Source organism: Geotrypetes seraphini, chromosome 1, assembly GCF_902459505.1.
Source record: "Geotrypetes seraphini chromosome 1, aGeoSer1.1, whole genome shotgun sequence".
NCBI classification, from domain to species: Eukaryota; Metazoa; Chordata; class Amphibia; order Gymnophiona; family Dermophiidae; genus Geotrypetes; species Geotrypetes seraphini.
In genome coordinates, this window is record NC_047084.1 from 410435565 (window position 1) to 410463280 (window position 27716).

The 27716-nt window shown below is 46.8% G+C and overlaps 1 protein-coding gene across 8 annotated transcripts in view; it reads left to right on the forward strand.

Annotated features, from left to right (window-relative positions):
• Positions 1-27716, forward strand: part of ZNF462 (zinc finger protein 462) — a 475139-nt gene that overhangs the window by 380839 nt on the left and 66584 nt on the right. For all 8 annotated transcript variants that reach the window (XM_033918568.1, XM_033918594.1, XM_033918576.1 and 5 more), the window contains 2 exons: positions 4918-5182; positions 12859-12995. In XM_033918568.1, the coding sequence (XP_033774459.1) occupies positions 4918-5182; positions 12859-12995 (402 nt within the window). The remainder of the gene's footprint in view (positions 1-4917; positions 5183-12858; positions 12996-27716) is intronic.

Below are 27716 nucleotides of genomic sequence, written 5' to 3' on the forward strand. Positions count from 1 at the left end.
TAAAAACCTGGACACATCTAGTTGAGAAACCAACGTTCACTATTTGGTCTGGGCTAGCCTTTAATGCAGGAAAGACCCACTATCTGTACCTTGAGTGAACCTACTGTAAGGCCTTTAAAGAGCCCTTCCCGAAGAAAGGTTGAGACCATGGCAATTGGGGCCCTGGTCGGATCTGTGTGTCTGACTGCTCTGGAAACACTTCCAAGCCTTCATATAGGCTGCCAAAGAAGACTGCTTCCTAGATCTTAGCAGGATGGTTATCATCAAGTCCAAATAGCCTTTGTGCACTAGGGCTTTGCACTCAAGAGCCAAGCTGTAAGACTAAAACAGTCTGGATCCTCCAGGGCAATGGAGCCTTGCGAGAAGAGTCTCGGATGACAGGGAAGCCTGAGCCCCATGCTTCTCTGTAGACACACTAGGTCTATGTACCACAGCCGTCTCGGCCAGTTCGGGGCAACCAGGATTACTCATCCCTTGTGGGGCCTTATCCTTTGAAGGACTCTTTCTATCATCAGCCATGGGGGAAACACATACAGAAGCTCTGCTTGAGGCCAGGGCTGGACCAGAGCATACAGCCTATTGCTTCCTGGCTTGTATCTTCGACTGAAGAACTGAGTGACCACCTTGTTGCTGGCTGATGACATGAGATTGAAAGTTGAACACCCCCAGCGCTGTAGCATGCTATCGAAGGCCTCCTGAAACAGGTACCACTCTCCGGGATCTGTGTGTGACAACTCAGAAAATCCACTTGCACATCAGCTACAAGTGCCACCGACAGAACCAATAGATGGGCCTCGGCTCATTGAAACAGAATTCGAGCTTCTAATTTCAGCGGTTCACTCCTGGCGCCTCCCTACCAGTTGATAATAGGCTATAGCTGTGGCAATGTCCAAGAAGACACAGAGCACCTTGCCCTCCAAGATGCTCTCCAGTGCCCGAAGGGCTAACTTGATCGTTCTCAGCTACAAGTAGTTGATTGTCCAACCCCTCCACAAGCATGTCCACTGGCTCTGCAGTAGCCGCTCATGGTAATGGGCTCCCCAGCCAAAGAGGCTGGCATCTGTCATCAAGATCTTCCACGTGGATATTTGCAAAGGTATTTTCCAGGATAGGCACTGTGGCTCAAGACACCTGCCCAGGCTGCACAAAGCTGTGTTTGTCCAAGGCAGTGCTAAGTCCAGCATAGCTGACTGCAGGGATCACCAGGAAAGCAGCATCTCCTGTAGAGGGCATAAATGCATTGTCGCCCAGGGTGCTACATCTATTGTTGCCACCATGGACCCCATAAACAAAAGATAATGCCACGCCATTGATGATGGCCTGTCCTTTATTGCCAGAATCTGACACTGGAGCTTTGCTCTGCACACTTCCAGAAGAAAGACTGTCCTGATCTGTATTGAACAGTTTTCCCAGGTATTACAAGGACTGTGTCAGAGCCAAGTGACTCCTTCAGAAATTTATCATCCAGCCTAGGATGGTGCCCTTATTAGCCAATCATCCAAGTAAGGGTGCACCTGTATCCCTCATCTTGCGGAGGTGCACTGCTACCACACCCATTATTTTATTTTTTTTAATTTATTTATTCAATTTTTTCTATACCGTTCTCCCAGGGGAGTTCAGAACGGTTTACATGAATTTATTCAGGTACTCAAGCATTTTTCCCTGTCTGTCCCGGCGGGCTCACAATCTACCTAATGTACCTGGGGCAATGGGGGGATTAAGTGACTTGCCCAGGGTCACAAGGAGCAGCGTGGGTTTGAACCCACAACCCCAGGGTGCTGAGGCTGTAGCTTTAACCACTGTGCCACACACTCCCCTCTAGTGAGTGAAGGTGAAGGTGCGTAGTGCTGTAGCTAGTTCAAATGGAAGAGCAGAGAAGTGGATATGATGTTCAAGTACATGGAACCTCAAGAACTTTCTGAGCTGGGAAGATAGGAATATGTAGTTAAGCCACCGTCAGATCTAGGGAGTCAAGGAATTCCATCGGTGCCACTGATGCAATAACTGACCAGACTCTTTCCATGTGAAAGTGGGGAATCTTGAGGGCTGCATTGACTGACTTCAGATCCAGGATCTGTCTCCAGTTATCTGAGTCTCTTTTGGGCACGATAAAATGTATTGAGTATCTACTGAAGCCCCATTCGCCTTCCAGTACAGCCTCTATGGCTCCTAGATCTCTGAGCCTCTGAAACGTCATCAGAACTCTGGTTTCCCACAGGAGAATTTAGAAAGAGATCTGGAAGGGGTCGAAATAATTCTAGCTTGTACCTCTCTCGAATGACGTCCAGCACCCAACTGTCTGAAGAGATCCACATCCACAAATGTGAAAGCTCTGACAGCCTCCCCCCACCCCACTCAAGTAGGGGGAGATCACAGGCCTGGCATCATTGTTGCTTTTTGGGGGTTGCAATGAAATGGGATACAGATGTCTAGGGGTGCATGGTTCTCCTGAACCTCTGTCTCAGACCTTGGAATGTTCTCTGGGAAGTTAACACTTCCAAGTACCGTTGAACACACCTGGAACCTTGGAAATTTCCCTGACTGGACCCTCGTGGGGCCCGTGATCTGCTGTTTGGTAAGAATTCTGGCTTATGATATGCCACACTGGCCATTAGATCCTCAAGACCCTCGCCAAAGAGCAATTGCCCTTTAAAGGGGAGTTTACTCCACTTCGCCTTTAGAGGCTGATTCTCCTATCCATTGCCTGATCCATAACATTTTGCAGTCAGACATGGTGTATGCAGAGACTTACTCAAGACCTTTAGTGTATTAAACAGCTGCTGAAATTCGGCATTCATCGAGTAGAGCTATGTCGTAGACTTGGCTAGCCTGAGGGGCCCCTCAGGGACCACCATGGGGTCAGTTAGCATCCTGGTAATGCTTGGAAGCGAGGGAAAGCATGTCACCTGTGTTTTTGTCAGCCCAGATCTGGGATGGCTCCAGCTTTAATTCCTGGAAGGATCCTGAAATGATTCCCTGCACAGCGGATGATGATCAGCTTGTGCACCATTGGGTTCTTTCCAATGTCCAGGGCTGCCATCTGATCATGGTCTAGTCCATCAAGCTGAGTTGCTGAATCTCCAAACACGGAGGACCCCTGACTGAGAAATCAGAGTCATAGACTCTGAACCATCTTCATCTGAATCCTGCACTGCCTTGAGTGTGACTTTGACTAAGGGAAGGCCAGGCAACACTGTTGTTGAGACACACGATGGTCCAGGACAGCTTCTGTATCTTTAAAAAGCTTTATACATCATATGTATGAATTCGGAAGTGAAGCACTGCCCAGGTTGCTCAGCGGGACCTGGCGTCCTCTCTCATGGTGTCTTCTGAAGTTTGTTCACATGCACGTGGCTGCATTTCGCTGGAGATGCAAACTCAATTTTTACAGTCCTAGCTGAAATTTCTGGCCCAGGAAACATTCCATATGGGCTCCACATCCCCCAGAGGTATGAGAAGGAGTGAAGCCTGAAGCTCTCATCTCTCTTCCCCCTCCCCCGTTATGTGCCATGCCGCATGTGGAACAATGACCCCTCTTGGACAGGCATCCGTCATAAATGTGGCATGAATCCAAAGGATCTCCATCTTAGGAGTCCTTCTACAATAGGCCCTTTTTAAATAAAAAAAACCAAGAGGTTCTGAGGCAAATTGAGCCTTTTAAAATCAAATTGGGAAATCCAAGATGGTCACTGTGATAGCAATTTTAGCGCCTTAAACAGCCCGTGGAGGCAAAAATAAAACACAAAAAATTCAGGGAAGGGTTTTTTGGAGGTGGGGGGGGGGACCCTGTCCCTAGCCTCAGAAACTTCTAAAATTAACTTAGACACATATGTGCTCCCAATTTTCCCATAAGCTGTAACAGCCCTAACTGTGCCATGCTGGATGCTGGTAACTGCTCACAGAAAACCTCTAGTCAGAGGTATGAGAAGAATTCTGCCTCAGACAAGCCTGCTGTCCAGTCTCCCCATGGGACTGGACCCTCAGATCCCCACTGAAGCCCACACAATGTAATGGAGGGGAGGAATGCAGTCCGTTTCGATCCTGGTACAAAACCACCACAGAAGCCACACAGCCAGCGCCCAAGCCCACTGCTGACGAAACATGGGGTGAGCCTGCTCCCAAGGGAATAGTCAGTCTCTGGACTGTTAATGCAGGCTGGACACACAGGAATCATGCAAAGCATGTGCCTGCAGACTATAGACCACTGCCCTGAGACTCTATCTTCTTGCATCCAGAGATGTCTTGGGGAACCGAGAGCCTCTGCAACACCAATAGCCTCACTTTGGGAGAAAAATCTGAAAAATAAAGAAATTAAACACAAGCAGTACAGAGAAGCTCCTACAAATTCACTGTAGAGAGTAAGACTGAGAAAATCCAGCACATCCCAGAGTTAGAGGAGGAGGAGCAGAATAATATGTAAATTAGGCTCTTTTCAGACTTCACAGTAAAAGAGGGTAAATGCCCGCTGGTCAAGACTGATATTCCTGTTGCACTAGAATTTTCAAATAGGCCAATTTAGGAGCATACCTCTCAAAGTTAGGAGCAGAAATTCTTTGAATATCGGGCCTGTAGCCCCTCCCAAACCTCTCTTTGAAATCCCTATATAGCTTTCTGAAATTGGTTTTTACATTTATGTGCAGTAGACATTGGTAAATCCCAAATAGGGCTTCTAAAATAACCCCTAAATTGCATATAGAGCTTTGAAAATAACCCCTGTGGGCACCTATGTTTTTCATGAAAGAGGCTTATAGTTAGGCACATCTGATTTTTTTATGTTAGCCATTTTGAGCTTCTGAGGGAAAGCAACCCAAATAAAAGGTGGTTTGTTTATACATTCATATCCCTATTCCATTGCATCACAGACATTCAGTTAAAAACCACCTGCTGAGGTAGTTTTCTTTCTGTTTCTCCTCATAGACTCTTCATATTCAGAACCTCCAGATGTGCAGCAGCAGCTGAACCACTACCAGTCTGCTGCTCTGGCAAAGAACAGCAACTCCAGCCCTGTACCTCTTCCTGTGGCCACTACCAGTGCTGAACAAAAAAGCGAAGGCATCCTGAGCTGTGAATTTTGCGAGTTCTCCTCTGGCTACATTCAGAGCATTAGGCGTCACTACCGTGACAAACATGGAGGGAAGAAGCTCTTCAAATGCAAAGACTGCTCATTTTACACATGCTTTAAGTAAGTAGAAAGCAATGGTGAGAATTACTTAGTTTGTGATGCTGAACAAGTTCTGATGCATCCAGTAGAACAGTAAGATGAATCCCCATTGGTATTTTGATTTCAGTGAATGTTGCTGTGTCACTGTTTACTGACATCAGTGCTGTACCCAAATGTGGTAGAAAAGGCATTGTAAGAATTAATACCACAGATATTCAGTGCACTAAAATCCCTCCAATTGAACCAAGAACTTCAAGTAAATTTATTTATTGTGTACCAGTGATACTAAAATACGTTGAACTAATCAGTAGTGGAGAAAACAGCCTTCACCACTCTAAAACTTCAAAAACAGAATTTATAAAGTGGAGGTGTAGAAATAAACTACATAGAAACATTGTAGATGACGTCAGATAAATACCTAAAGAGTACATACAGTCTGCCCAATAGTCACGCTCATTATCAATTCAAGAGTAACCCATACATATACTTGATCCTGCCGTTCTTTGCCATTTTTAAATAGTTGTAGTAGTAGTATTTTTGGGACACATAGAAGTTCACCTAGCACTGTCGTTATGTCACAGCTACTGAAATTGCCGTCAAAGCCCACTCCAACCTATCCTGATCCATCCTGCCCTACATGGAACACAGACCATACAAGTCTACCTAGCATTGTCTTTATGCTCCACCTCCTGGAGTTGCCACTGAAGATCCAGCACATCCTAATTTGTCTTGCCATACACGAACACAGACAGTAGAAGTCTGCTCAGCCCTGTCCGTAGTTCCTCACAGCCAGAGGAAGCACCGCTCAATGTATTAATTAGAGATCCTGTGTGTTCATCTTTTTGAATTCCATCACTGTTTTTGCCTCCTTTGAAAGGTCATTCTAGGCATCAATCACCCTCTCCATGAAAAAGTATTTCCTGATATTACTCCTAAGTCTGTCACCCTAGAACCTCAATTTATTTCCTATACTTTTACTGTTTCCCCTATCTCTGGAAAAGATCTGTTTGTATGTTAATACCTTTTAAGTACTGCTTTGATTAGTCACCCATCAGCAATCTATAAATCTTTGTATATATAAAAAATGAACACACAAAATATGATACGTGCTTAATAGTGAACGCTCAGACCCACAACTACCGTATTTTCTCGCATATAACGCGTGCGTTATACGTGGTTTTTACGTACCGCGCATACCCTCGCACGTTATACGCATGAGCGCGTTGTACAAAATTTTTTTTACATAGTTCCCACCCGACGTCCGATTCACCCCCCGCAGGACCGCTCGCACCCCCACCCCGAAGGACCGCTCGCACGCACTCCCACCTGCACCCGCACCCCCACAGCCTCCCGAGCCCCCCATCATGTAGAAGCTCCTACCGGTGTCCTGATGCTTCCTCTTGGCGGTCCCGACACCCGACACGATCGGGGCAAGAGGGAGCTCAAGCCCTCTTGCCCCAGCCAACCGCGGCACACCCGACACGATCGGGGTAAGAGGGAGCTCAAGCCCTCTTGCCCCAGCCAACCGCGGCACCCCCGACACGATCGGAGCAAGAGGGAGCTCAAGCCCTCTTGCCCCCCTGACTCCCCGACACGATTGGGGCAAAAGGGAGCCCAAGCCCTCTTGCCCCGCCGACTCCCCAACTCACCGACAATATCGGGCCAGGAGGGAGCCCAAGTCCTCCTGGCCCTGGCGACCCCCCCCCCCCCCACTAGTTGTTCGGGCCAGGAGGGAGCCCAAACCCTCCTGGCCACGGCGAACCCCTACCCGCACTACATTACGGGCAGGAGGGATCCCAGGCCCTCCTGCCCTCGACGCAAACCCCCCTCCCCCCAACGACCGCCCCCCCAAGAACCTCCGACCGCCCCCCCCCAGCCGACCCGCGATCCCCCTGGCTGACCCCCACGACACCCCCACCCCCCTTCCCCGTACCTTTGTGTAGTTGGCCCAACCCGACCATGTGCCCAAGGCCCCGCCCCCAGGAGGGACCTAAGGCTCCCGGGCCTATTCTGATTGGCCCAGGCGCCTTAGGCCCCACCAATAGGCGGAGCTTTGGGACAGATGGGCCAATCCGGCCTCATTCTGTCGTTAGCTGCCTGCCGGACAGGCGGGTTTGGCTCCCATCTGTCCGGCCAACTACACAAAGATACGGGGGAGGGGGGTGGGGGTGTCGTAGGGGTCGGCCAGGGGGGTGGGGGTGTCGTGGGGGTCGGCCAGGGGGGTCGCGGGTCGGCTGGGAGGGCGGTCGGAGGTTCTTGGGGGGGCGGTCGTTGGGAGGGGGGTTTGTGTCGAGGGCAGGAGGGCCTGGGATTCCTCCTGCCCGTAATGTAGTGCGGGGTGGGGGTAGGGGGTCGCGTGGCCAGGAGTGTTTGGGCTCCCTCCTGGCCCGAACAACTAGCGGGGGGGGTCGCCAGGGCCAGGAGGACTTGGGCTCCCTCCTGGCCCGATATTGTCGGGGGGTGGGGGAGTCGGCGGGGCAAGAGGGCTTGGGCTCCCTTTTGCCCCGATCGTGCCGGGGAGTCGGGGGGGCAAGAGGGCTTGAGCTCCCTCTTGCCCTGATCGTGTCGGGGGTGCCGCGGTTGGCTGGGGCAAGAGGGCTTGAGCTCCCTCTTGCCCTGATTGTGTCGGGGGTGCCGCGGTTGGCTGGGGCAAGAGGGCTTGAGCTCCCTCTTACCCCGATCGTGTCGGGGGTGCCGCGGTTGGCTGGGGCAAGAGGGCTTGAGCTCCCTCTTGCCCCGATCGTGTCGGGGAGTCGGGACCGCCAAGAGGAAGCAGCAGGACACCGATAGGAGCTTCTACAGGATGGGGGGGTCGGGAGCCTGTGGGGGTGCGGGTGCGGGTGGGAGTGCTTGCGAGCGGTCCTTCGTGGTGCGGGTGCGTGCGAGCAGTCCTTCGCGGTGGGGTGCGAGCGGTCCTGCGGGGGGGGGGGTGAATCGGACGTCGGGGGGGGGGGCATCAGGCTTTCAGGGTGGGGACAGGACTTCAAGGGGGAGAGGAGAGTCAGGGCGAGCGAAAGGAGAGTCGGGGTGGCCAGAGGAGAGTCGGGGTGGGCGAAAGGAGAGTCGGGCAGCATGCGCGGTATATAAAAATTTCTGTACATAGATTTGTGTTTTTCACGCGCTATACCCGTGTGCCTGTTTTACACGGGTGTGCGTTATCTACGTGAAAATACGGTATATCCGAGTGAAATATCACAGAGAAGCTGTGTAAAGATACCATCATTGCTTGTTCACAGTCTCACCCACCATTACTATATGAAATAAGTTCTAACAACATCCACAGCTCCTAAAAAAGAAACAAAAACTACTTATCTTAGTAAGGTGGTACTGTAATCTTTACAGCTACTCCGGGTACATTCTTAATCACCACTGCTGCACAAAATGCAGGGGGGTCGGAGAACATACATTTTGTGGATGTTGTTAGAACTTTCTGGCTATGGCCGCCACCTTGTTTCATCACCTTGAGATCTTCTAGTAAGGGAATCTACTGCAGCACAAAAGAAACAAATATAAGAGAAAAAAAAATTCAAATTTCCAAGTTTATTTAAAATTTGTTAATCCGTTTATCGAATTTCTAAGTGGAGTACATAGGATTTTAAAAAAAGAGTATTACATAAAAATTAACCAGACAGACATACTAAGACAAGAGCGGGAAAGGGCGGTAGAACTACATCAATTTATAGGACCGAAAACAATAAAGGTTAACATGTGAGGATGGGGGATCCCATCTGTAGGAAAGAATGAAATAAAGGATGTTAGGACTGGGCGTCCTGAAATTGGATGTGATGTATCAAAAGCGTCCCTAAATAAAAAGGTTTTTAGATTTGATTTAAAGCAGTCTAGAGATGTTTCTTCCTGTAAATGAGTCAGCATTGAGTTCCATAGTAGGGGTTATTGCAGGTTATTGTCAAAGCAGCCCTCGGTTTATGAGCATCTCCGCTCTGCTTGTTGTAAATAAAATCTAGACATATCAACTTTGTCTTAGATTTGTGTTTACATAGAGTGTTGGAATTCTGTTACATTCTTTTCCATCAATAGCGCTAAAACAGGATCGCACTCTCAATGCTTAGAAGCAGAAACTTTCTGGGCATATGCATGTGCAGTGGCTTTTGGGAGGCTCAAGGCTGAGCCAAGCTTCAAAAAAACAAATAGCATAACACCAAAAGATTGGCAATCGCACCTTGCCTTAAGATTGAAAGTCAAAAGAAAAGCAGTTGCGCTATAGGAAACCAGTCAACACAAAACTCATACCTTAATATGAGTACCAGATCCTCAGTACAGAGGTTAATAAATTCAGCGTAGACCTTCCATAAGAAAATCTGGCTACAGAATCTCCATGCTAATGTCTTGGAGTAAAAGGTTTTGATATTGTGTTTCTGTCCCAAAGTTTGATTCTAATATTCAATGGTGAACTTTTGTGCCAAGGATCTGGATATGAAGATGGTTGCACAGAAAGAACATAAGCCAGTGGTTCCCAAACTGGAAGCACCCCAGCCAGTCAGATCTTCAGGATATCCATAATGGAGGCAGTGCATGCAAATTCCTCATGAATATTCATTGTGGATACCTGAAAACCTGACAGGCTGGAGTGCTTCTAGGATTAGATTTGGGAACTACTGACATAAGCATTGTCATTCTGGGACAGAAAGATAGTTCATCAAATCTACTATCTTGTTTCCTACTATGGCCAATCCAGGTCACAAGTACCTGGCAAAATCCCAAAAGAGTAAAACATTGTATGCTGATTATCCTAGAAATTAGCAGTTGATTTTCCCAAGTCCATCCTAATAATGACTTAAGGCAGTAGTTCTTAAACTTGTCTTTGGGGACATATAATAGAGGTGACAGGCATGCAAATCTGCCTCATGCATATTCATTAGATATATCTTGAAAATATGACTTGCTGGGGGGTCCCCCAGGACAGTTTTAAGAATTTGTCCAAACCGGGCTTTTTTTCATTTTTATTAAATTTTGAAAATGGTTACAAAGAAAACTGACATTCACAATAAAGGAAAATATGCAATTAATATCATCAATGAAAAAAAAAAGTTTCAAGGAATTTTTGTCTTTCTGCTGTAACCGCTTGCAAGTGAAAGAATTCCTCAGAGAAGTCTCTTCATACTTCTCCTTAGATCACTCCAGCTTAAATATTAAGAGAACTCCCATGCTTCAAGATGAATTTTTTTGTTATCTTTTAGTTCTAATGCCAGTGGAATTACCCAAGAGGCCTTCAGAGACTTTTTGCAAATAAGAATATTCAGCAGATTCCCTCTATTTTAGCCATTCTCTAAGACAAGTAGAGGAAAGTTCATCTCCCAGACAATCATTTGACTTTTCTCCTCCACTGTGAGAAAATGTGTCTCCATATGAGGAAATAACATACCCTAAATATATGTATGCATGTATTTAATTTTTTATTTAATGGATTTTTTTTTTAAATCTGGAAAGGAAATGTTCTTCACTTTCCAACAGAGAACAGAAACAAGAACTGGCATGTTTGGTTTCTTAAATAGAATAAACAGAAAATAATTCTTCTACACAAAATGCTATTGGACCTTAGACAAAAGCCAGGCAAAATCTGGTTTCAGTTCAAAATATAGAGTTCAGCCTGTTCCTGGTTTTAGTAAGACCCAACTAGCACATCACTTGGCTTCGATGCATTTGCCACAGGGGAATCCTACCATGCTTTGTGAAAGGAGCCCTTGTTAGTAGTAGCATTGTGAAAAATCAAAGGATATTTTAGACCAACTGAAATCTGATCTAAATCCCGAAATGTAAGTTAGGTGCAGATCCCTGGTACTCAGTAATACTGTATGTATCACTTGCCCATTCCCCTACCACAGCCACATCCCCTATTGAGTTACATACTATAAAATTTGCCACCTTCTTTGATATTCTTATAACCCAAGGTCCCTCTCCTGAGCTATGCCTCTTATTAGAGAATGACACAAAGAAAAAATTTGTCCCCATCTATGTCCCGACCCCACGAGCTCGGTCCCCACAAGCTCGATCCCCACAAACCATCTGATCCCATCCGCAGAAGCCTCGAATAGTTTTATACTGAACTTGTTTTATTAAAGTATAAAAAGAAACAATGTTCTGTACAATTGTTATTTTATAAATCAGAGTTCTGGCTGGCAGGACTTTGTTTATAAACATCTATCAACACAGCTACAATACTACTTTATCCTAAAGCAAAAAGAAAAGAAATATAATTTTTTTCTACCTTTGTTGTCTGTTTTCCTCACCTTCTCATCATTCTCTTCCTTCCATCCCTGTCTGCCTTCTCTCTGCCTCTTCTATATGGCATCTGCTCTATTTCTATGCCTCTACCAGAAACTGTCTGCCTCTCCTTTCCATCTCTCGCCTGCCTCCCCAATTGGTCTGGCACCCATTTTCTTCCTTCTGTTCCCCCCATGGTCTGGCATCTCTGTCTTCTTCCCTTCTATCTCTCACTCCCTTCCATCATGTGCTCTCTCTCTCTCCTCTTCCTTCCAGAGTCTGCTTCCCTTTTTCTCCTCTCCCATCCAGTGTCTGTTCCCCTCTCTCACTCCCCCCTTTTCATCCAACATTTGCTCTCTCTCTCTCTCTCCTCCCCACTTCCCTTCAGCATCTGTTCCCCCCTCTCGCCCCTCCCCACTTCCATCCAGTGTCTGTTTCTCCCTTTCTCTCCACTTCCCTTCAACATCTTCACCCCTCTCCTCACTCCCCACGTCCCACCCAAATCCCGCCCTCACCACTCCTCCTAAAATGCCCCTTTCAGCTCTGGATGTACAGCAGTCCTGAAAAGGCCTAAGCTGTTTTTAGATACGTCTAAAATTTGTTTTGATTATCGGCACTTGGATGATCTGTCTTTTTGATCGTCCAAGTGCTGATTTAGGCGGGTTTTTAGATGTATTTTCATTTCGATTATGAGCCCCTTAAGCTCTCTACAGACTTTGCAGTAAAAGAAAGTAAAAACTGATATTCCTGTTGCACTAGAATTGCACTTAGACAGAATTTTGGCATTTATGCACATACGTGTCTATATGCCTTTTGTACTAATGACTTACATATGCAAGCAGCACATAACTGTTAGCATGAGCTTTATAGAACTGCCCTGATAATGTGTTTGAGCAGGTTAAGGAAGGCCAGGAGAGTTAAATAAGACAAAAGGGAAAATAGCACATCCATTCTGTTAGAAACACAGAGACATGCCAGCAGATAAAGGCCACACAACTCTTCCGGTCTACCTATCCATACCATACACTGTCTCCTCCTCTCCCTAAAAGATCCCACGTGCTTGTAGAGAAACATTCCGTTTGAAGAAACAGTGAGATGTACCTAAAAATTAAAATAGGTTATCAAAAACTGGATTTCTTTTTCATGTCTTGGCTAAATATAATAAAATTAATTGATACATTCAGTGCTTACCAAGAAAATATGGTAGATAATAGTTAATTGCTGTGATAGAATATATTCTCACATTATATATGCAAGCATGCATTCTGGATTATTTTCATAGCTTCTTTGATCTTCTCTGTACGATTATATTATATTTTTTTCTTAACACCTTCCAGGGAATGTACTCATACCTAGGGAAGATTCCTTGACATTCATAAGATCTTTGTCACATTTGCTGAACAGCATTATATTTCATGGGCATTTAAGGTTTACAAATCACCTTTTTTTTTCTCTCTCCCCAATTTGTCTTGTAGATCGGCTTTTACTATGCATGTGGAAGCTGGACATTCAGTGATTCCCGTGGAAGGTCCCAAAGACCTGCGCTGTCCTCTCTGTCTCTACCACACTAAATACAAACACAACATGATTGACCATATAGTACTACACAGAGGTAAAGCGACTAATTCCTTTATATCTTTGGTCTGTTCCAGCCACGCAGAATGCTGACTGAACCCCCCTTGTCTTCTCACATGCTTGGAATTATGAAAATACAGGGCTTCTTTTACAAAGGTGCGCTAGCGTTTTTAGTGCATGCACCGGATTAGCGCGCACGCTATTCCGCGCATTAAGGCTCTATTGCACCTTTGTAAAAGGAGCCCACAGTTTGAGTCTTTTATGTATACAGTTTTCATTTGATTTGGATTTATTCGCTTTCTGCTTTAGAGCTACACTAGAAACCTGCTATTTAGTCCTTTTGCTGTATTTGGTTTTTGGTGCCGTAATTGCTGTATCCTTTTTACACAAAATTTTCAAAACTTTGTCCTGCAGTTTGAATGTCTATTTAGTATAAAGCTATCCAGGATGTAGAAGTTTTGGCATAGCCTATGGAAGGGCATTTATCTTGGTACAAAACAAAAAGATATAGGGATGAATGGATAAGTCCTACCAACGCTTGTTGTCCTCGGTGCCAGGTATAGATCAGATGTACTTTGCCATAAGGCTATTTTTTTTTTTTTTGTGAGCTGAGTAAAGATACGGATTATGAAAAGTACATCTTCCTAATTGCATAACATAGAGCTCAATGCTGACATTCATTTGTGGATGGCAGCAGTCCCAGAAAAGACCTTATAACAAACAGTTCATGCTCTTGGAGCAAAGTATTTAAATTCTGTAATGGCAATCATATTCTTAAAGCCTTTTCAAAACTGCCCAGGTACAGATAAAAATAACATCCTCCTTTTCCCATGGTAGGGAAAAAGAATAGCAACATTTTGACTTGATGAATCCATTTCAGTAACTTGGTTTGCAAGTGTTTTGCAAGACAAGCAAAACATTTTGTTAAATTTTAATTTGATATACAAGCAATGTCTTGCAATACTAGTATGCGTCCCATCATCATAACTGAGCCAATGGTTCTTCTCTCTCTGATGCTGCAGGAGTGTAGTGACTGTTCTAAATGAGCGAGGTCTTGCAATATGAGTACTTATAGTATTTTGTATTAAAGTTTATCCCAGGATAAGCAGGCAGCATATTCTCACATGTGGGTGATGTCATCCACGGAGCCCCAGCGCGGACAGCTTTTCAAGCAAACTTGATTGAAGTTTCAAGTTTGCTATGCTGCACCACGCATGTGCATGCCTTCTTGCCCACTAGAGGGCGCATTGCCACCTCGTGGTCCTCAGTTCTGTTTTTTCCGCGGAGCCAGAAGCCCTGTTCGTTTTGTGCTCCGTGAATTTTGGCCTTCTGTCACCGCGACTGATTGTTTTCTCTCGGTCGCTGTGCTTTCTTTGTTATTTTCTTCGTCGCGTGTACGTACTCGTAAACAAAAAAAAAAAAGTTTTCGTTCGGCTCCGGGGGCTCCCGGGATCCGCGGCCGCGGGACTTCGTTCGTTCCCGGCCGGTTCTTTGACTCATGTCCCGCCCTTTGACGGGCTTTAAAAAATGCACCCGGTGTGATCGGTTGCTTTCTATTACCGATCCCCACCGGTGGTGCTTGCTGTGTCTCGGCGCCGAGCACCCGACTGACTCTTGTACTCGGTGCTCTACTTTCCAGCCGAGAGCTCTCCGCCACCGTCGCGCTCGAATGGCGGAGCTCTTTGCTGTGGACCCTTCGGCGGGGAAGGCCTCGACGTCTGCTTCGGCCCCGACCTTGACCTCGGCCTCGACTCCCTCGACCTCGCCGCGACAGCCTTCCTCGTCGAAGCCTGCGTCCTCGACCCCGAAGTTGACGGTGGGTAAGTCCTCACTTCGTCTTCTGTTCCAGGGTCATCGAAGAAGCCATCCTCGGGCTCCTCGACGGGGGCGGATGGGTCGTCCTCGGCCCCGCCCCGAACGTCAAAGGCGGGTGCCCCGCGGGAATACTCGAGACCGAGGTCGCCCTCGAGGGAGCACCCGCCGGCCCCGGACTTACTGTCCATGCTGGCCGTCCCTGTCTTTCAGGACTTGCTCCGAGCGCTGATTGCCTCGGAGCTGTCCGGCGCCCTCGCGCATCTGCAGCCGGCTTCCGCCTCGACTACCTCGGCGGCCTCGGCCCCAGCCTCGACCCCCGGGGTGGTCCCGGCCTCGAACTCGTCCTTGCCCTCGACCTCGGTAGTAGACCAGCCTGAGCGGAGTGTGCGGCCTCGGGACAAGGTGTGTAGGGTTCGGCGGATTTCTTCCACCTCTTCATCGTCGAGGTCCTCCCGGGGCTCGTTGCCCTCGGGTCGGCCTTGGGCGAAGCGTCAGGCAAAAAAGCCCAAATGCCATCGGGGCTCTCCTCGACGACGCGGTCGCTCCTCAACGACCCGGACGGAGACCCTGCGCGTCTCGGAGCTCCGCCTCGATAATCCGAGGCTTTTCCGTTCCTCTGAGGGTGGGTTATCGAGGGACCCCTCGCCAAGGGGGAGGGAGCTTGCCTCGGTGCCTCGTACCCCGGTGACTTCCCAGAGGGGGTCCTCGGGGCATCGGAGGTCTCCGACTCCACCAAAGTCGTTTGGTGCAGCGTCCTTGGGCTCGGAGTCTGGCACTGGTCGACCCCGGTATTCCCGTGAGGCTTCCCCATCCTTTTTGGCGGCGCGGGCCTCCCGTTCTCCTTCCCCGCCTTCGAGGCCCTCGTCCTTTTCGAAATTTGTTCTGGACATGGGGAGGGCATTGGATCTCGACCTTTTGTCGGGATCTCAATATACTAAGGAATTTTTGTAGGAGCAAGATCTGCCATCTCCTCCGCGAGAGTCTCCGCGTCTGCCTTTGAACAAGGTGCTTCACCAGACGTTTCTGAGGAACTTGGACTCCCCTCTGACCGTCACGGCGGTTCCTTCAAAAATGGAGTCGAAGTACCGTACGGTCCCCTGTAAGGGGTTCGAGAAGGCGCAGTTGTCCCACCAATCTTTGTTGGTCGAGTCGGCGTTGAAAAAATCGCAGCCTTCTCGGGTCTCTGCTGCGGTCCCGCCTGGGCGGGAGGGGCGGACCCTGGACAAGTTTGGTCATCGCCTCTACCACAATTCAATGATGGCAAACAGGGTCCTTAATTATGCCTTCACCTTCTCGTCCTATTTGCAGCACATGGTGAAGGCGATGCCCCGTTATCACGGGGTCATGCCGGATTCTCATAAGAGGGACTTTGGCAAGTTTATGGACTCCTTGTCTCAACTGCGTCTGTACCTTTTCCATGCTATTTACGATGCCTTTGAGATGTCCTCATGGGTCTCTGCATTTGCGGTGGCCATGCGCCGTCTCGCGTGGCTCCACGCGGTTGATATGGACCCAAATCTGCAGGAACGCCTGGCCAATTTGCCATGTGTCGACTCTGAATTGTTTGATGAATCACTTGAGGCGGCGACCAAACCTGTCGGAACATGAGCGCTCCATCGCCTCCTTGGTCCGTCCCAAACCCCGGGTGGCGACTCCGAAGCCGTTCAGACCGCCACCGCGGCGCTACCCGCAGAAGACTACGCCGGCGTTTTCCAGGCCTCCGCCTTGGCGTGCCACTCAGCAGAGCAGAGCGTCCCAACAGAAGCCTCAGGCGCAAGGGGCGTCTAAACCCGTGCCGTCTTTTTGACCTGCTGCGCGGATGGGGGCAGGCCCCCTCCGCATTGACTCCGAACCCGCTTCCCATCGGGGGCCGGTTACGGGCCTTTCATTCAACATGGGCTCAGATAACTTCGGACGCTTGGGTGCTCCGGGTCATCTCGGAGGGTTACTCTCTCAACTTCTTGACGCCGCCACCGGAAAGCCCGCCAGACGCGGCTCCTTCCAATCGACATCAGCTTCCTCTTCTCCTCTCGGAAGCCAGGGCCTTGTTGAGACTTCGGGCAGTGGAGCCGGTGCCCCACACACAACAGGGACGGGGGGTTTACTCCCGTTATTTTTTGGTCCCAAAGAAGACCGGGGACTTGCGCCCCATTTTGGACCTCCGGAAGCTCAACAAGTTCCTGGTCCGAGAGAAGTTCTGTATGTTGTCGCTTCCGGTCCTGTACCCTCTGTTGGAAGCAGGGGACTGGATGTGCTCCCTGGACCTGAAGGAGGCTTATACCCATGTTCCGGTGCATCCCGCCTTCCGCAAGTTTCTTCGATTCCAGGTGGGGGACTTGCACCTTCAGTATCGGGTCCTCCCCTTTGGGCTGGCTTCGTCCCCTCAAGTCTTCACAAAGTGTATGGTAGTTGTCGCAGCGGCCCTGCGGTCTCAGGGTCTGCAGGTCTTTCCCTACCTGGACGATTGGCTGATCAAGGCCTCTTCCAGGGAGGGAGTTATCTCAGCGACCCGACAGACTATCATCTTCCTTCAACGTCTGGGGTTCGAAGTGAACTTTCCCAAGTCTCAGTTGTGCCCGGCTCAATCCCTTCAGATTATCGGAGCCGTGCTGGACATGGTTTGCCTACGGGCGTTCCTCCCGCCTCTGCAGTTGGAGGCCCTGCTTCGCCTGAGTTCCCAGATTTTGCTGCAAACTTCGGTGTCGGCACAGCGTCTTATGGTTCTACTCGGCCATATGGCGTCGATGGTGCATGTCACACCGTTCGCCCGCTTGCACCTGAGGCTTCCTCAGTGGACCTTGGCCTCCCAGTGGCATCAGGATCAGGACCCGCTCTCCTTTCCTGTAACAGTGACTCCTTCCTTGAGACGCTCGCTCCGTTGGTGGACCAACTCTTCCAATCTTTCCGGGGGTTTGCTCTTTCTCGTCCCTCCGCATCGCAAGGTCCTGACCACGGACTCTTCGGAGTACGCGTGGGGGGCTCATCTCGACGGTCTGCAGACTCAAGGTCTATGGTCAGCGGAGGACCGTCTTTGTCACATCAATGTGTTAGAGCTTCGTGCCATTTTTCTGGCGGCTCGAGCGTTCTGCCACCTGCTGCACGATCAGGTAGTCCTCGTGCGGACGGACAACCAAGTGGCAATGTACTATGTGAACAAGCAAGGGGGGACGGGCTCTTGGTCCCTGTGCCAGGAAGCCCTGCGACTTTGGGAATGGGCGGTCTACCAAAACATCTTCCTTCGGGCGGTTTACATTCAGGGAGAGAAGAATTGTCTGGCCGACAAACTCAGTCGTCTTCTCAAGCCGCACGAATGGTCGCTAAACTCCCGAGTTCTGCATGAGATCTTTGACCGATGGGGGACTCCTCAGGTGGATCTGTTTGCCTCCCCGGAGACTCACAAACTGCCCCTCTACTGTTCTCGGGTGTACTCCCCGGACCGTCTCGAGGCCGATGCCTTTCTTCTCGACTGGGGAGGGAGGTTCCTTTACGCGTTTCCTCCTTTCCCTCTGATCTTGAGGACGTTGGTTCATCTCAAATCGTCCAGAGCCACTATGATTCTCATTGCGCCTCGTTGGCCTCGTCAACACTGGTTCTCCCTGCTCCTTCAACTCAGTGTCAGGGAGCCTTTGCTTCTGCCTGTGTTTCCCTCTCTGCTATCTCAGAGTTGGGGTTCGCTGTTGCATCCCAATCTTCAGTCCTTGCATCTAACGGCTTGGTTCCTTTCCCCTTGACTTCGGTTGCTGTTTCTCAGTCTGTCAGGAAGGTTTTGGAAGCCTCGCGCAAGGTCTCGACTCGGCTTTGTTATTCCCAGAAGTGGACCAGATTTTCATCCTGGTGTTCCTCGCACCGTCTGGATCCGAGTTCGGTTCCGGTGTCTTCGATTCTGGAATATTTGTTGCATTTGTCCAAATCTGGGCTGAAGACGACTTCCATTCGGGTGCATCTTAGTGCTATTACTGCTTTCCATCGGCATCTTGAGGGTTGGTCTCTCTCTCTTCATCCTCTGGTGACTCGTTTCATGCGGGGGCTTGTAAATGTTCATCCTCCTCTGAAACCTCCTCCTGTGGTTTGGGATCTCAATGTGGTTTTGGCTCAGCTGATGAAGCCTCCTTTTGAGCCTATTGACAAATCTCATCTTAAGTTTCTCTCTTGGAAGGTGATCTTTTTACTTGCGCTCACGTCCGCTCGTCAGATCAGTGAGCTGCAGGCTTTGGTTGCGGACCCGCCTTTTACGGTGTTCCATCATGACAAGGTGGTTCTTTGCACCCATCCTAAATTTTTGCCAAAGGTTGTGTCTGATTTCCACCTCAATCAGTCCATTGTTCTTCCGGTGTTCTTTCCGAAGCCCCACTCGCATCCTGGCGAGGTGGCGCTTCACACGCTTGACTGTAAGAGGGCGTTGGCTTTTTATCTTCAACGCACTCAGGCTCGTCGGAAGGTTCCTCAATTATTTTTGTCCTTCGACCCTAATCGGTTGGGACATCCGGTTTCCAAGCGCACCTTGTCCAACTGGTTGGCTGCTTGTATTTCTTTTTGCTACGCTCAGGCTGGTCTCGCACTGCAGGGTCGGGTCACGGGACATAAAGTCCGAGCGATGGCAGCTTCTGTCGCTTTCCTCCGGTCTACTCCGGTGGAGTACATCTGCAAGGCTGCCACTTGGTCTTCGGTTCATACTTTCACCTCCCACTACTGTCTGGATACGTTGTCCAGAAGCGACGGCCGGTTTGGCCAGTCGGTTTTGCGTAATCTGTTTTCCTAAATTGCCATCCTCCCACCTGTCCTTTTTTGGTTGGCTTGGAGGTCACCCACATGTGAGAATATGCTGCCTGCTAGTCCTGGGATAAAGCACAGTTACTTACCGTAACAGGTGTTATCCAGGGACAGCAGGCAGATATTCTCACAACCCGCCCTCCTCCCCGGGGATGGCTTCTTTGCTGGCTATGGAACTGAGGACCACGAGGTGGGGATGTACCTTCTAGTGGGCAAGAAGGCATGCACATGCGTGGTGCAGCATAGCAAACTTGAAACTTCAATCAAGTTTGCTTGAAAAGCTGTCCGCGCTGGGGCTCCGTGGATGACGTCACCCACATGTGAGAATATCTGCCTGCTGTCCCTGGATAACACCTGTTACGGTAAGTAACTGTGCTTTTGGGGTTGTGGAACAAATCGTCTGAGCTTCCATTATTTCTTATAGGGAAATTTGCTTTGATATACCAGTGTTTTGGATTACAAACATGGTTTCGGAATAAATTATGCTCATAAACCAAGGTTTTACTGTGTTGGAAATTTAGCTTATCTTTTTTCCACTTGAGAGAAAAATTTATCTTCTTTCATTGTCTTTCCTGGTATAGTATGCAGCCTGCCAGTGTAACGGCTGGTATGCCATGTCCAAATCAGGACATTGTGGCACAAGCAGAATAATTAGCTTCTCCATTTACCACCACCCCCAAGCAACAGTACAGTTTGTAAAGGCTCAAATAATTATTTTTCATTCAGTGCTAGAGAAAGAGCAAATATCATTTGGGGAAAATACAGCTTTCTTTGAAAGGCTTATGTTAATTCTAAGTAAGTTTTTCCATTGTTAACCTTGGTATCAAATTGTCATTTTTGTGACTGAAGTATAGTGCTCTCAGATTCACCTGGAAAAAAAATGGGAGTTTCTCCAATTAAATACTGATAAATTGAAGTCCCAAAAATGTTCAAACAGGGCAAGTTAGGTAATTGTCAATTTAAGAATTCCAGAAGGGGGAAGAGGAGAGGTTAATACAGTCCAAAGCAATTTGTGCTTTCATTTCAAGAAGTTAGAAAAGCAGTTATTTCAAATGTCCAGTGAAACGGACAAAACAGCAACACTGCTGCTATGTTTTTTGTGATCCTTTTACCATATATTCTGTGCTATGTGGGAACAAGGTCACCTCTGTCATTAGTTCATGGAATAATAGATGGTTTTCTACTCTGTGTACCTTGGACTACATAACCTATGAGATTGAATTTCATGGACATAAGGTTTTCAACAACCAAATCATACTTGGGGTTCATAGGGCCTCAACTTTAACTGAAGAACCTTATTGCTAAAATCCAGAACTACTAGCTGAAGACTTTTATGACATGTCTTTTATTTTTTTATTTATTAACTTTTTTGATCTTGTTCAATTTCTTCAACATGAGCTTCCAACCCACTCAGTGCCACTCTCTACTATTTATATTGGGGGGAAAAGAGGGGCCAGATATGCAGTATGGACTTTCATTGTTATCCATTGAGGCATATATATACTGAGAACTTCAATAGATGGCTCAGAGCCTGGTGTCACCAAGAAGGCTTTAGGTACATAGGAGGATGGGGCAACACATGGAAAACCAAAAGCCTATATTGTAATGGGCTGCGTCTTACTATGGCAGGGAAAAGAATCCTTGCTAAGAAATTCAGGCAATATGTTTCTAGGCACTTAAACTAGAAGGAGGGGGTGGCATACAGATGCAGGACACTTTTGGTGGCCACCCCCAGCAAAAGACAAGATGTCACAGTAGTAAAGATAGCAATTCACTTCTTACTAATGTAGTAGTAAGTGAGACTGGACAAAAAATGAGAGTACCACTGAAAGGTAACTAGAAAGCAGTGACCACAAATGCTCACAGTTTAAGCAACAAAGTTCATGATCTGCAGGCCTTGATGTTAGAAGCAGACTTATTTATTTAGATATTGTTGCTAGAGACACCAAAGCCTGACTCGCTGCAGACACAGGAACAAAACTTTTCAGCGCCCACGAGAATGATGAAAAGCTTTGTCACCACAGTTGGAAGCACCCTCCTCGTTCCTTACCGCCATTAACCAGTGCGTGAATCTCCCGTCCCCTTCTTCCCCAATGTGGAGCCACTGTTGTTCGCCACCACCACAGGAGATTCCATTTGTAAAAAGGCCTCCTTCCTGCCCTCCAGCAGCATGCCCCCCCTCCACCAAAGCTGACCCGGAAGGCTTCCCTCCGATGTCAGAGCTGTTGTCGGAGGGAAGCCTTCCGGGTCAGCCGAGGATCCCAGTTACCTCAGCAGTTCTTCCAGGTGAACTGCTCTTTCCTGTCTTCAGCCACACTTATTCTTTACAGTGATGCAGGTAGCAGTTCTTGCCCGCTGCAAGCAGCTGACCCGGAATCCATCTGGCTTGCGGGTCAGCCATATGCAGCATGCAAGAACCGCTGCCCACATCCCTGCAAAGAACAGGTGCGGCTGAAGGCAGGAAGGAGCAGCCCAGATGGATGGCCCTGAAGGGAACGAGTGCAGCCTGGAAGGAAACAGGTAAGGGAGAGAGGGGATATGAACATGGGAGAAAGGAGGGGGGGGAAAGGAGCGCGTTGTGACTTGGGAGGAGCACAAATTAGGGACAAAGGCTAGAATGCAGGGAGGGGGGGCATGAACTTGGGACAAAAAAGGAAAGGATGGGGCTTGAATTTGGGACACAAGGGAGGAAGGAAGGGGGCACTAACTTGGGACATAGGAGGGAGGGAGTAGAAAGGGAAAATTGTTGGGCATGAGTGAGTGAGAGGAAAGAAGTGCACATGGAGAAAGAAAGAGGAAAATTGTTGGGCATAGAGACAGAGGAGTGAGGTACATGGGGAAGAGAAGGATGAGAAGGAGAAATGGTGAATATGGTAGTGGAGAGGGAAAAGAGGGATAGATTGAAGGGTTGGAATGCTGGACATAGTGATGGAGGGAGAGGTCTTATTTTCCATCCTTTCCTAATAATTCCTAGCATTCTGTTTTCTTTATTGGTTACTGCTACACATTGGGTGGAAAATGTCAATGAATTGTGTATGATGACAACTAGATTTTTTTCATGGGTGCTGACCCCTAAGTTAGACCCTAGCATCTGGTAACTGTGATTTGAATTATTCTTCCCAATGTGCATCACTTTGCATTTGTCCACATTAAATTTCATCTGCCACTTGGATGCCCAGTCTTCCAATTCCCTGAAGTCTGCCTGTCAAAGTTTGACAACTTTGAATAGTTTTCTGTCATCTGCAAATTTAATCACCTCACTCGTAATTCCAATTTCCAGATCATTTATAAATATGTGGAGAGGGGCGATAGAAGGAGAAATGTTGGACATGGAGCTGGTGGGCAGTGGTGAAAATTGCTGCACTTGATCCGGGAGATGAGAGAGGGAGAAACGTTGGATGTGGCAGTAGAGGGAGTGGGAGAGATGCACGTTGGATCTCTCTCTCTTTCCCCACTATCTGTACACAGGGGGAGGGCATCATATAATGGTGAGATGATGAAGGCAGGGAGATAGACACAGGGGAAATACTAGAAAGGGGCATATTACAGACATAGAGAAGGAAGATGCTGATCATGAGGAACAATACATACACAGAGATAGAAGATGGATGGTGATCATGGAGAAAGAAGAAATGTCAAATGGTCATGCGACCCTGGCAAGTGAGTTAAGAGAAGACAAAAGAAAACAGACCAGCGCATGAGACCAACACTGCCTGCCTTCAGCCACACTTGTTCTTTGCAGGGATTCAGGTAGCGGGTCTTGTCCGCTGCACGCGGCTGACCCGGAAGCCATCTTTCCAACATCAGAGCTGACATCAGAGGGAAGGCTTGCGGGTCAGCCATGTGCAGCATGTAAGAGCCGCTGCCCAGATCCCTGCAAAGAACAAGTGCAGCTGAAGGCAGGAAGCAGCAGCCCACCTGGATGGCCCTGAAGGGAACTTCTAGCTGGCTTAGGGCTCTCTCTGACCAGTTGGCAGTTGCCCTAGTTATTTATTTAAAAGATTTCTTAACTGCCTATAATTAGGCAGTTTTACAAAAAAAGTCATAAGAAAGGACATACAAAACATATTATACAAATAATAAATACAGCAATTACTTCATATCAGCTATTATTTACGGCACTCAACATATCAATACTTGAACATTCATAACCAAGGATAGACTTTTTTTTTTTTTAGTTCAAAATTTTTTATTGTGTTTAGTATATAAAGTACAATAAATGTTACGGCAAGAAACATGCATGCCGTACCAATGCAAAGAGTCACAAAATATTATCTACATAATGTAATACAGCAGGCAGACCCGTGCCTATCTATAAGGAGGAAAGTAGCAGGACAACATGCAGCCAAAAGTACATGTAATGCTTCTACGAATAATGTAGTTTTTAGGAGTTTCTTAAACTTTTAAAAATCTACAAGAGCTCTTAGCAGTCCATTCAATTTATTCCACAGCGTCACGCCCATGAAAGAGATAGCGGAAGACCTAGTACTCTCATAGTGCACTGCTGAGAAGCCTGTCAGTGACAATAGTACTGCCCCTCCCACGGATTGTAATGCTCTTTGTGGCCTATAAAGTGCCATAGCCTGTGACAGATAACATGGGATCCCTTGGTTAAATGACCTTAAACACTAACACTGTTGTCTTAAGTTTTTTAAAAAGTTTCAAGTTTATTTAAAATTTCTTATACCGCCCAATCAACCTTCTAGGCGGTATTAAAAAATAATACGTAATCGTACAGACAGCCAATGAAGTTTCTTCAACCATGGTGTTATATGGTCGGATTTTCTCAGACTACAAATCAACCTTGCAGCAGCATTTTGAATCATCTGCAGTGCTTTACATTATATGATCGTAATACCCCTCCCCTACCACTATTCCCATCATGAGCTAAATTAAACAAACCAATACTATACATAATTTAACTTTGAATATCATCCAAAGAAATACTACTTGTATAGATTTGCATCTCCTTTTTATGTGTCAAATAAAAGCATAGTTTTGAAAATGCATAACTCTGTACATTGCTGCCTCCTTTGGCACTGTCCATGTACAAAAAATGCCTACAAACAATATATGTAAAATTTATGGTGGATCAGCTTCGACAAATTTGGTTAAATAACTCCACTGTTTTGCTTACTGAAATGGTTTTGACTGTTACTCTTGTAATATACCTTGGTTATATATCTTTTTTCACATAACATGTAATAGAACTTTAGGGTGTGCTCTCTTGAATTATGTCATGGATCTCTACCTAAATAGTTGAAATGTAACTTGCTGGCTCTAGATTTTAATACCTTTGCAAACCTGTGCTTATGGCAAGTTACAATCAGAGAAATTTTTTTTAAAAAACTGCAGAACTGATGTACTCGATGTAGGAACTTTATTTTAATCAATAAAACGTTGTATGTAAGTGGTCCACCTTGTTACTGAGAAATGAGGACCCCTCATGGTCTATGTTTTGATACAGGGGTCTGAAGTGTTCCTTTTATGATGAACCATGTGGAGCACAACGTATGAAAGATTCCAAAGTTTGTTAGGCTGTGGATAAAAGCATGAAAAAAATGCTTCTCAGTGCGAACCCCTGAGGTATTCTGTTGGCATGATTTTTCTGTGTAGCATTCTGTAATAATTTGGCTTATTCAGTTTTCTTGATAGTGGAGGGGATATTTGTGAAAGGGAGGGAAGACAGGGGTTTTATTGATCCTTGCTCTGTATTATTTGTGTTTATAAAATGACAATTATACAGAATATTGTTTATTTTTATACTTTAATAAAATAAGTTCAGTATAAAATCATAACTATTTGAGGCTTGGGTGGATGGGATCAGATGTTTTACGAGGATGAGGACAGCTTGCGGAAACAGATTGATCTTGTGGAGACGGGGACAAATTTTTTCTCCATGTCATTCTCTAGTCTACAGACCTCTGACACAATCAGAGCAACTCGATAAAGATCTGGTTGTAGATATCCAGAAGTTTGGAAAGAAAGGGGAGGTGCTACTTCTGGGTGATTTCAACTTGCCAGATGTGGATTGGAAAGTTCCGTCTGCGGAATCAGAAAGAAGCAGAGAGATTTTGGATGCTTTTCAAAATGCGCTCCTTGGGCAAATGGTAACGAACCCATGAGAGAAGAAGCAATGCTGGATCCTGTTGCTCACAAATGGTGAAAGTGTATCATCAAACAGTTTGGTTTGATATAACAGCTAAAGGTGGATGGCAGCCGCACAAAAAAGTCCTGGATTTCAAACATGCAGACTTTAGTAAAATGAGGGAGTACCTGAAGAAAGAGCTGATAGGATAGTATGATATAAGAGAAGTGGAAAAACAATGGTCCAACTAAAAAGAGCAATAAAATTGGTTACCGACCTTTATGTGAGGAAAATAAACAAAAGCAAGAGAAAAAGGAAACCAATATGATTTTCCCAAAGAAGTGGAGAAAATAAAGGCAAAAGAGTTGACGTTTGTGAAATACAAAAATACTCAAGAAGAGGAACACAGAAAGGAATGCCGGATGAAACTGAAAGAAGCCAAGAGAGAGATACGTCTGGCACAAGCGGAAGAGCAAATGGCTAGAATTTGATGAAACTGAAAGAAGCCAAGAGAGAGACACGTCTGGCACAAGCGGAAGAGCAAATGGCTAGAATTTTAAAAAAGAGTAAGAGAGATTTTTTTTCAGGTATATAATTGAAAGGAGGAAGGCAAAAAAATGGAATTGTGAGACTGAAAGAAGTTACAAACCACTAGGTGGAGACTGATGAGGAAAAAGCTAACTTGCTTAATGAATACTTCTGCTCTATGTTTCCAGAAGAAAATTCTGGAGAAACACCACAATTAGCTGGTAAAATTACACACACGAGAGTGGGGTGGATACTGCACTGGTTATGAATAGCTTGAAAAATTGAAGGTGGATAAAACAATGGGACTAGAAGGCATCCATCCCAGGATACTGAGGAAGCTCAGCGAGGTTCTCTTAAAGATTTGTTCAATAACTCCTTGGAGACAGGAGAGGTTCCATGGGATTGGAGAAGAATGGATGTGATCCTTCTTCACAAAAGTGTTTGCAGAGATGAAGGGGGAAACTACAAGCCAGTAAGCCTCACTTTGATTGTTGGAAAAATAATGGAAGTTTTACTGAAGGAAAGGATAGTGAATTTCCCAGAATCCAATTGGTTACAAGATCTGAGGCAACATGGCTTTGCTAAAGGTAAATCGTGCCAAACAAATCTGATTGAATTATTTGACTGGGTGACCAGAGAATTGTATCAAGCTTGTGTGCTAGAAGTAATTTACTTGGATTTCAGCAAAGCCTTTGACACTGTTCTACATAGGAGGCTCTTTAATAAACTTGACAGTCAGAATTTAGGACCCAAAGTGGTGAATTGGATTAGAAACTGGTTGACAGACAGAAGCCAGAAATGGTGGTTAATGGAATTCATTCGTAAGAAGGAAAGGTGAGTAGTGGGGTGCTACAAAGATCAGTGTTGAGGCCGATTCTGTTCAACATATTTGTAAGTGACATTGCTGAAGGGTTAGAAGATAAGGTTTGTCTTTTTGCAGATGATACCATAATTTGTAACAGAGTAGACATCCAGGAGGAAGTGGAAAACATGAAAAAGAGTCTGCAAAAAAGAATAATAGTCTAATGTTTGGCAATTAAAATTCAATGTGAAGAAATGCAGAGTGATGCAGTTGAGGAGTAGAAATCCGAGGGAGCTGTATGTGATGAGAGGTTGATATGCATGGACAGGGAGAAGAATATTAAGGATCTGAAGGCAATGAAACAGTGTGACAAGGTGGTGGCTGTAGCCAGAAAGATGCTGGGCTGTATAGAAAGAGGCATAACCAGCAGAAGAAAAGGAGGTGTTAATGCCCCTATACAGGTCATTGGTTAAGCCCCACCTGTAGTACTGTAACTTGGAACATCCCTCCCCTTTAGAACCATAGAACTCTGGAACAACCTCTCATCCCCGCTCCTTCCAATCCTTCCGCAAACACTTGAAAACTTGGCTCTTTTCAAAAATCTAATCACCTCCCGTTCTCTAGTATCCTGTCCCTCTCTATCTTCTCAGTCCCTCTCCTATATCCCTTCATTGTAGTTCCTTTCCTCTTAACTTCTGTAAACCGTGCCGAGCTCTGCGCTCGCGGAGATGGCGCGGTATACAAACCTAAGGTTT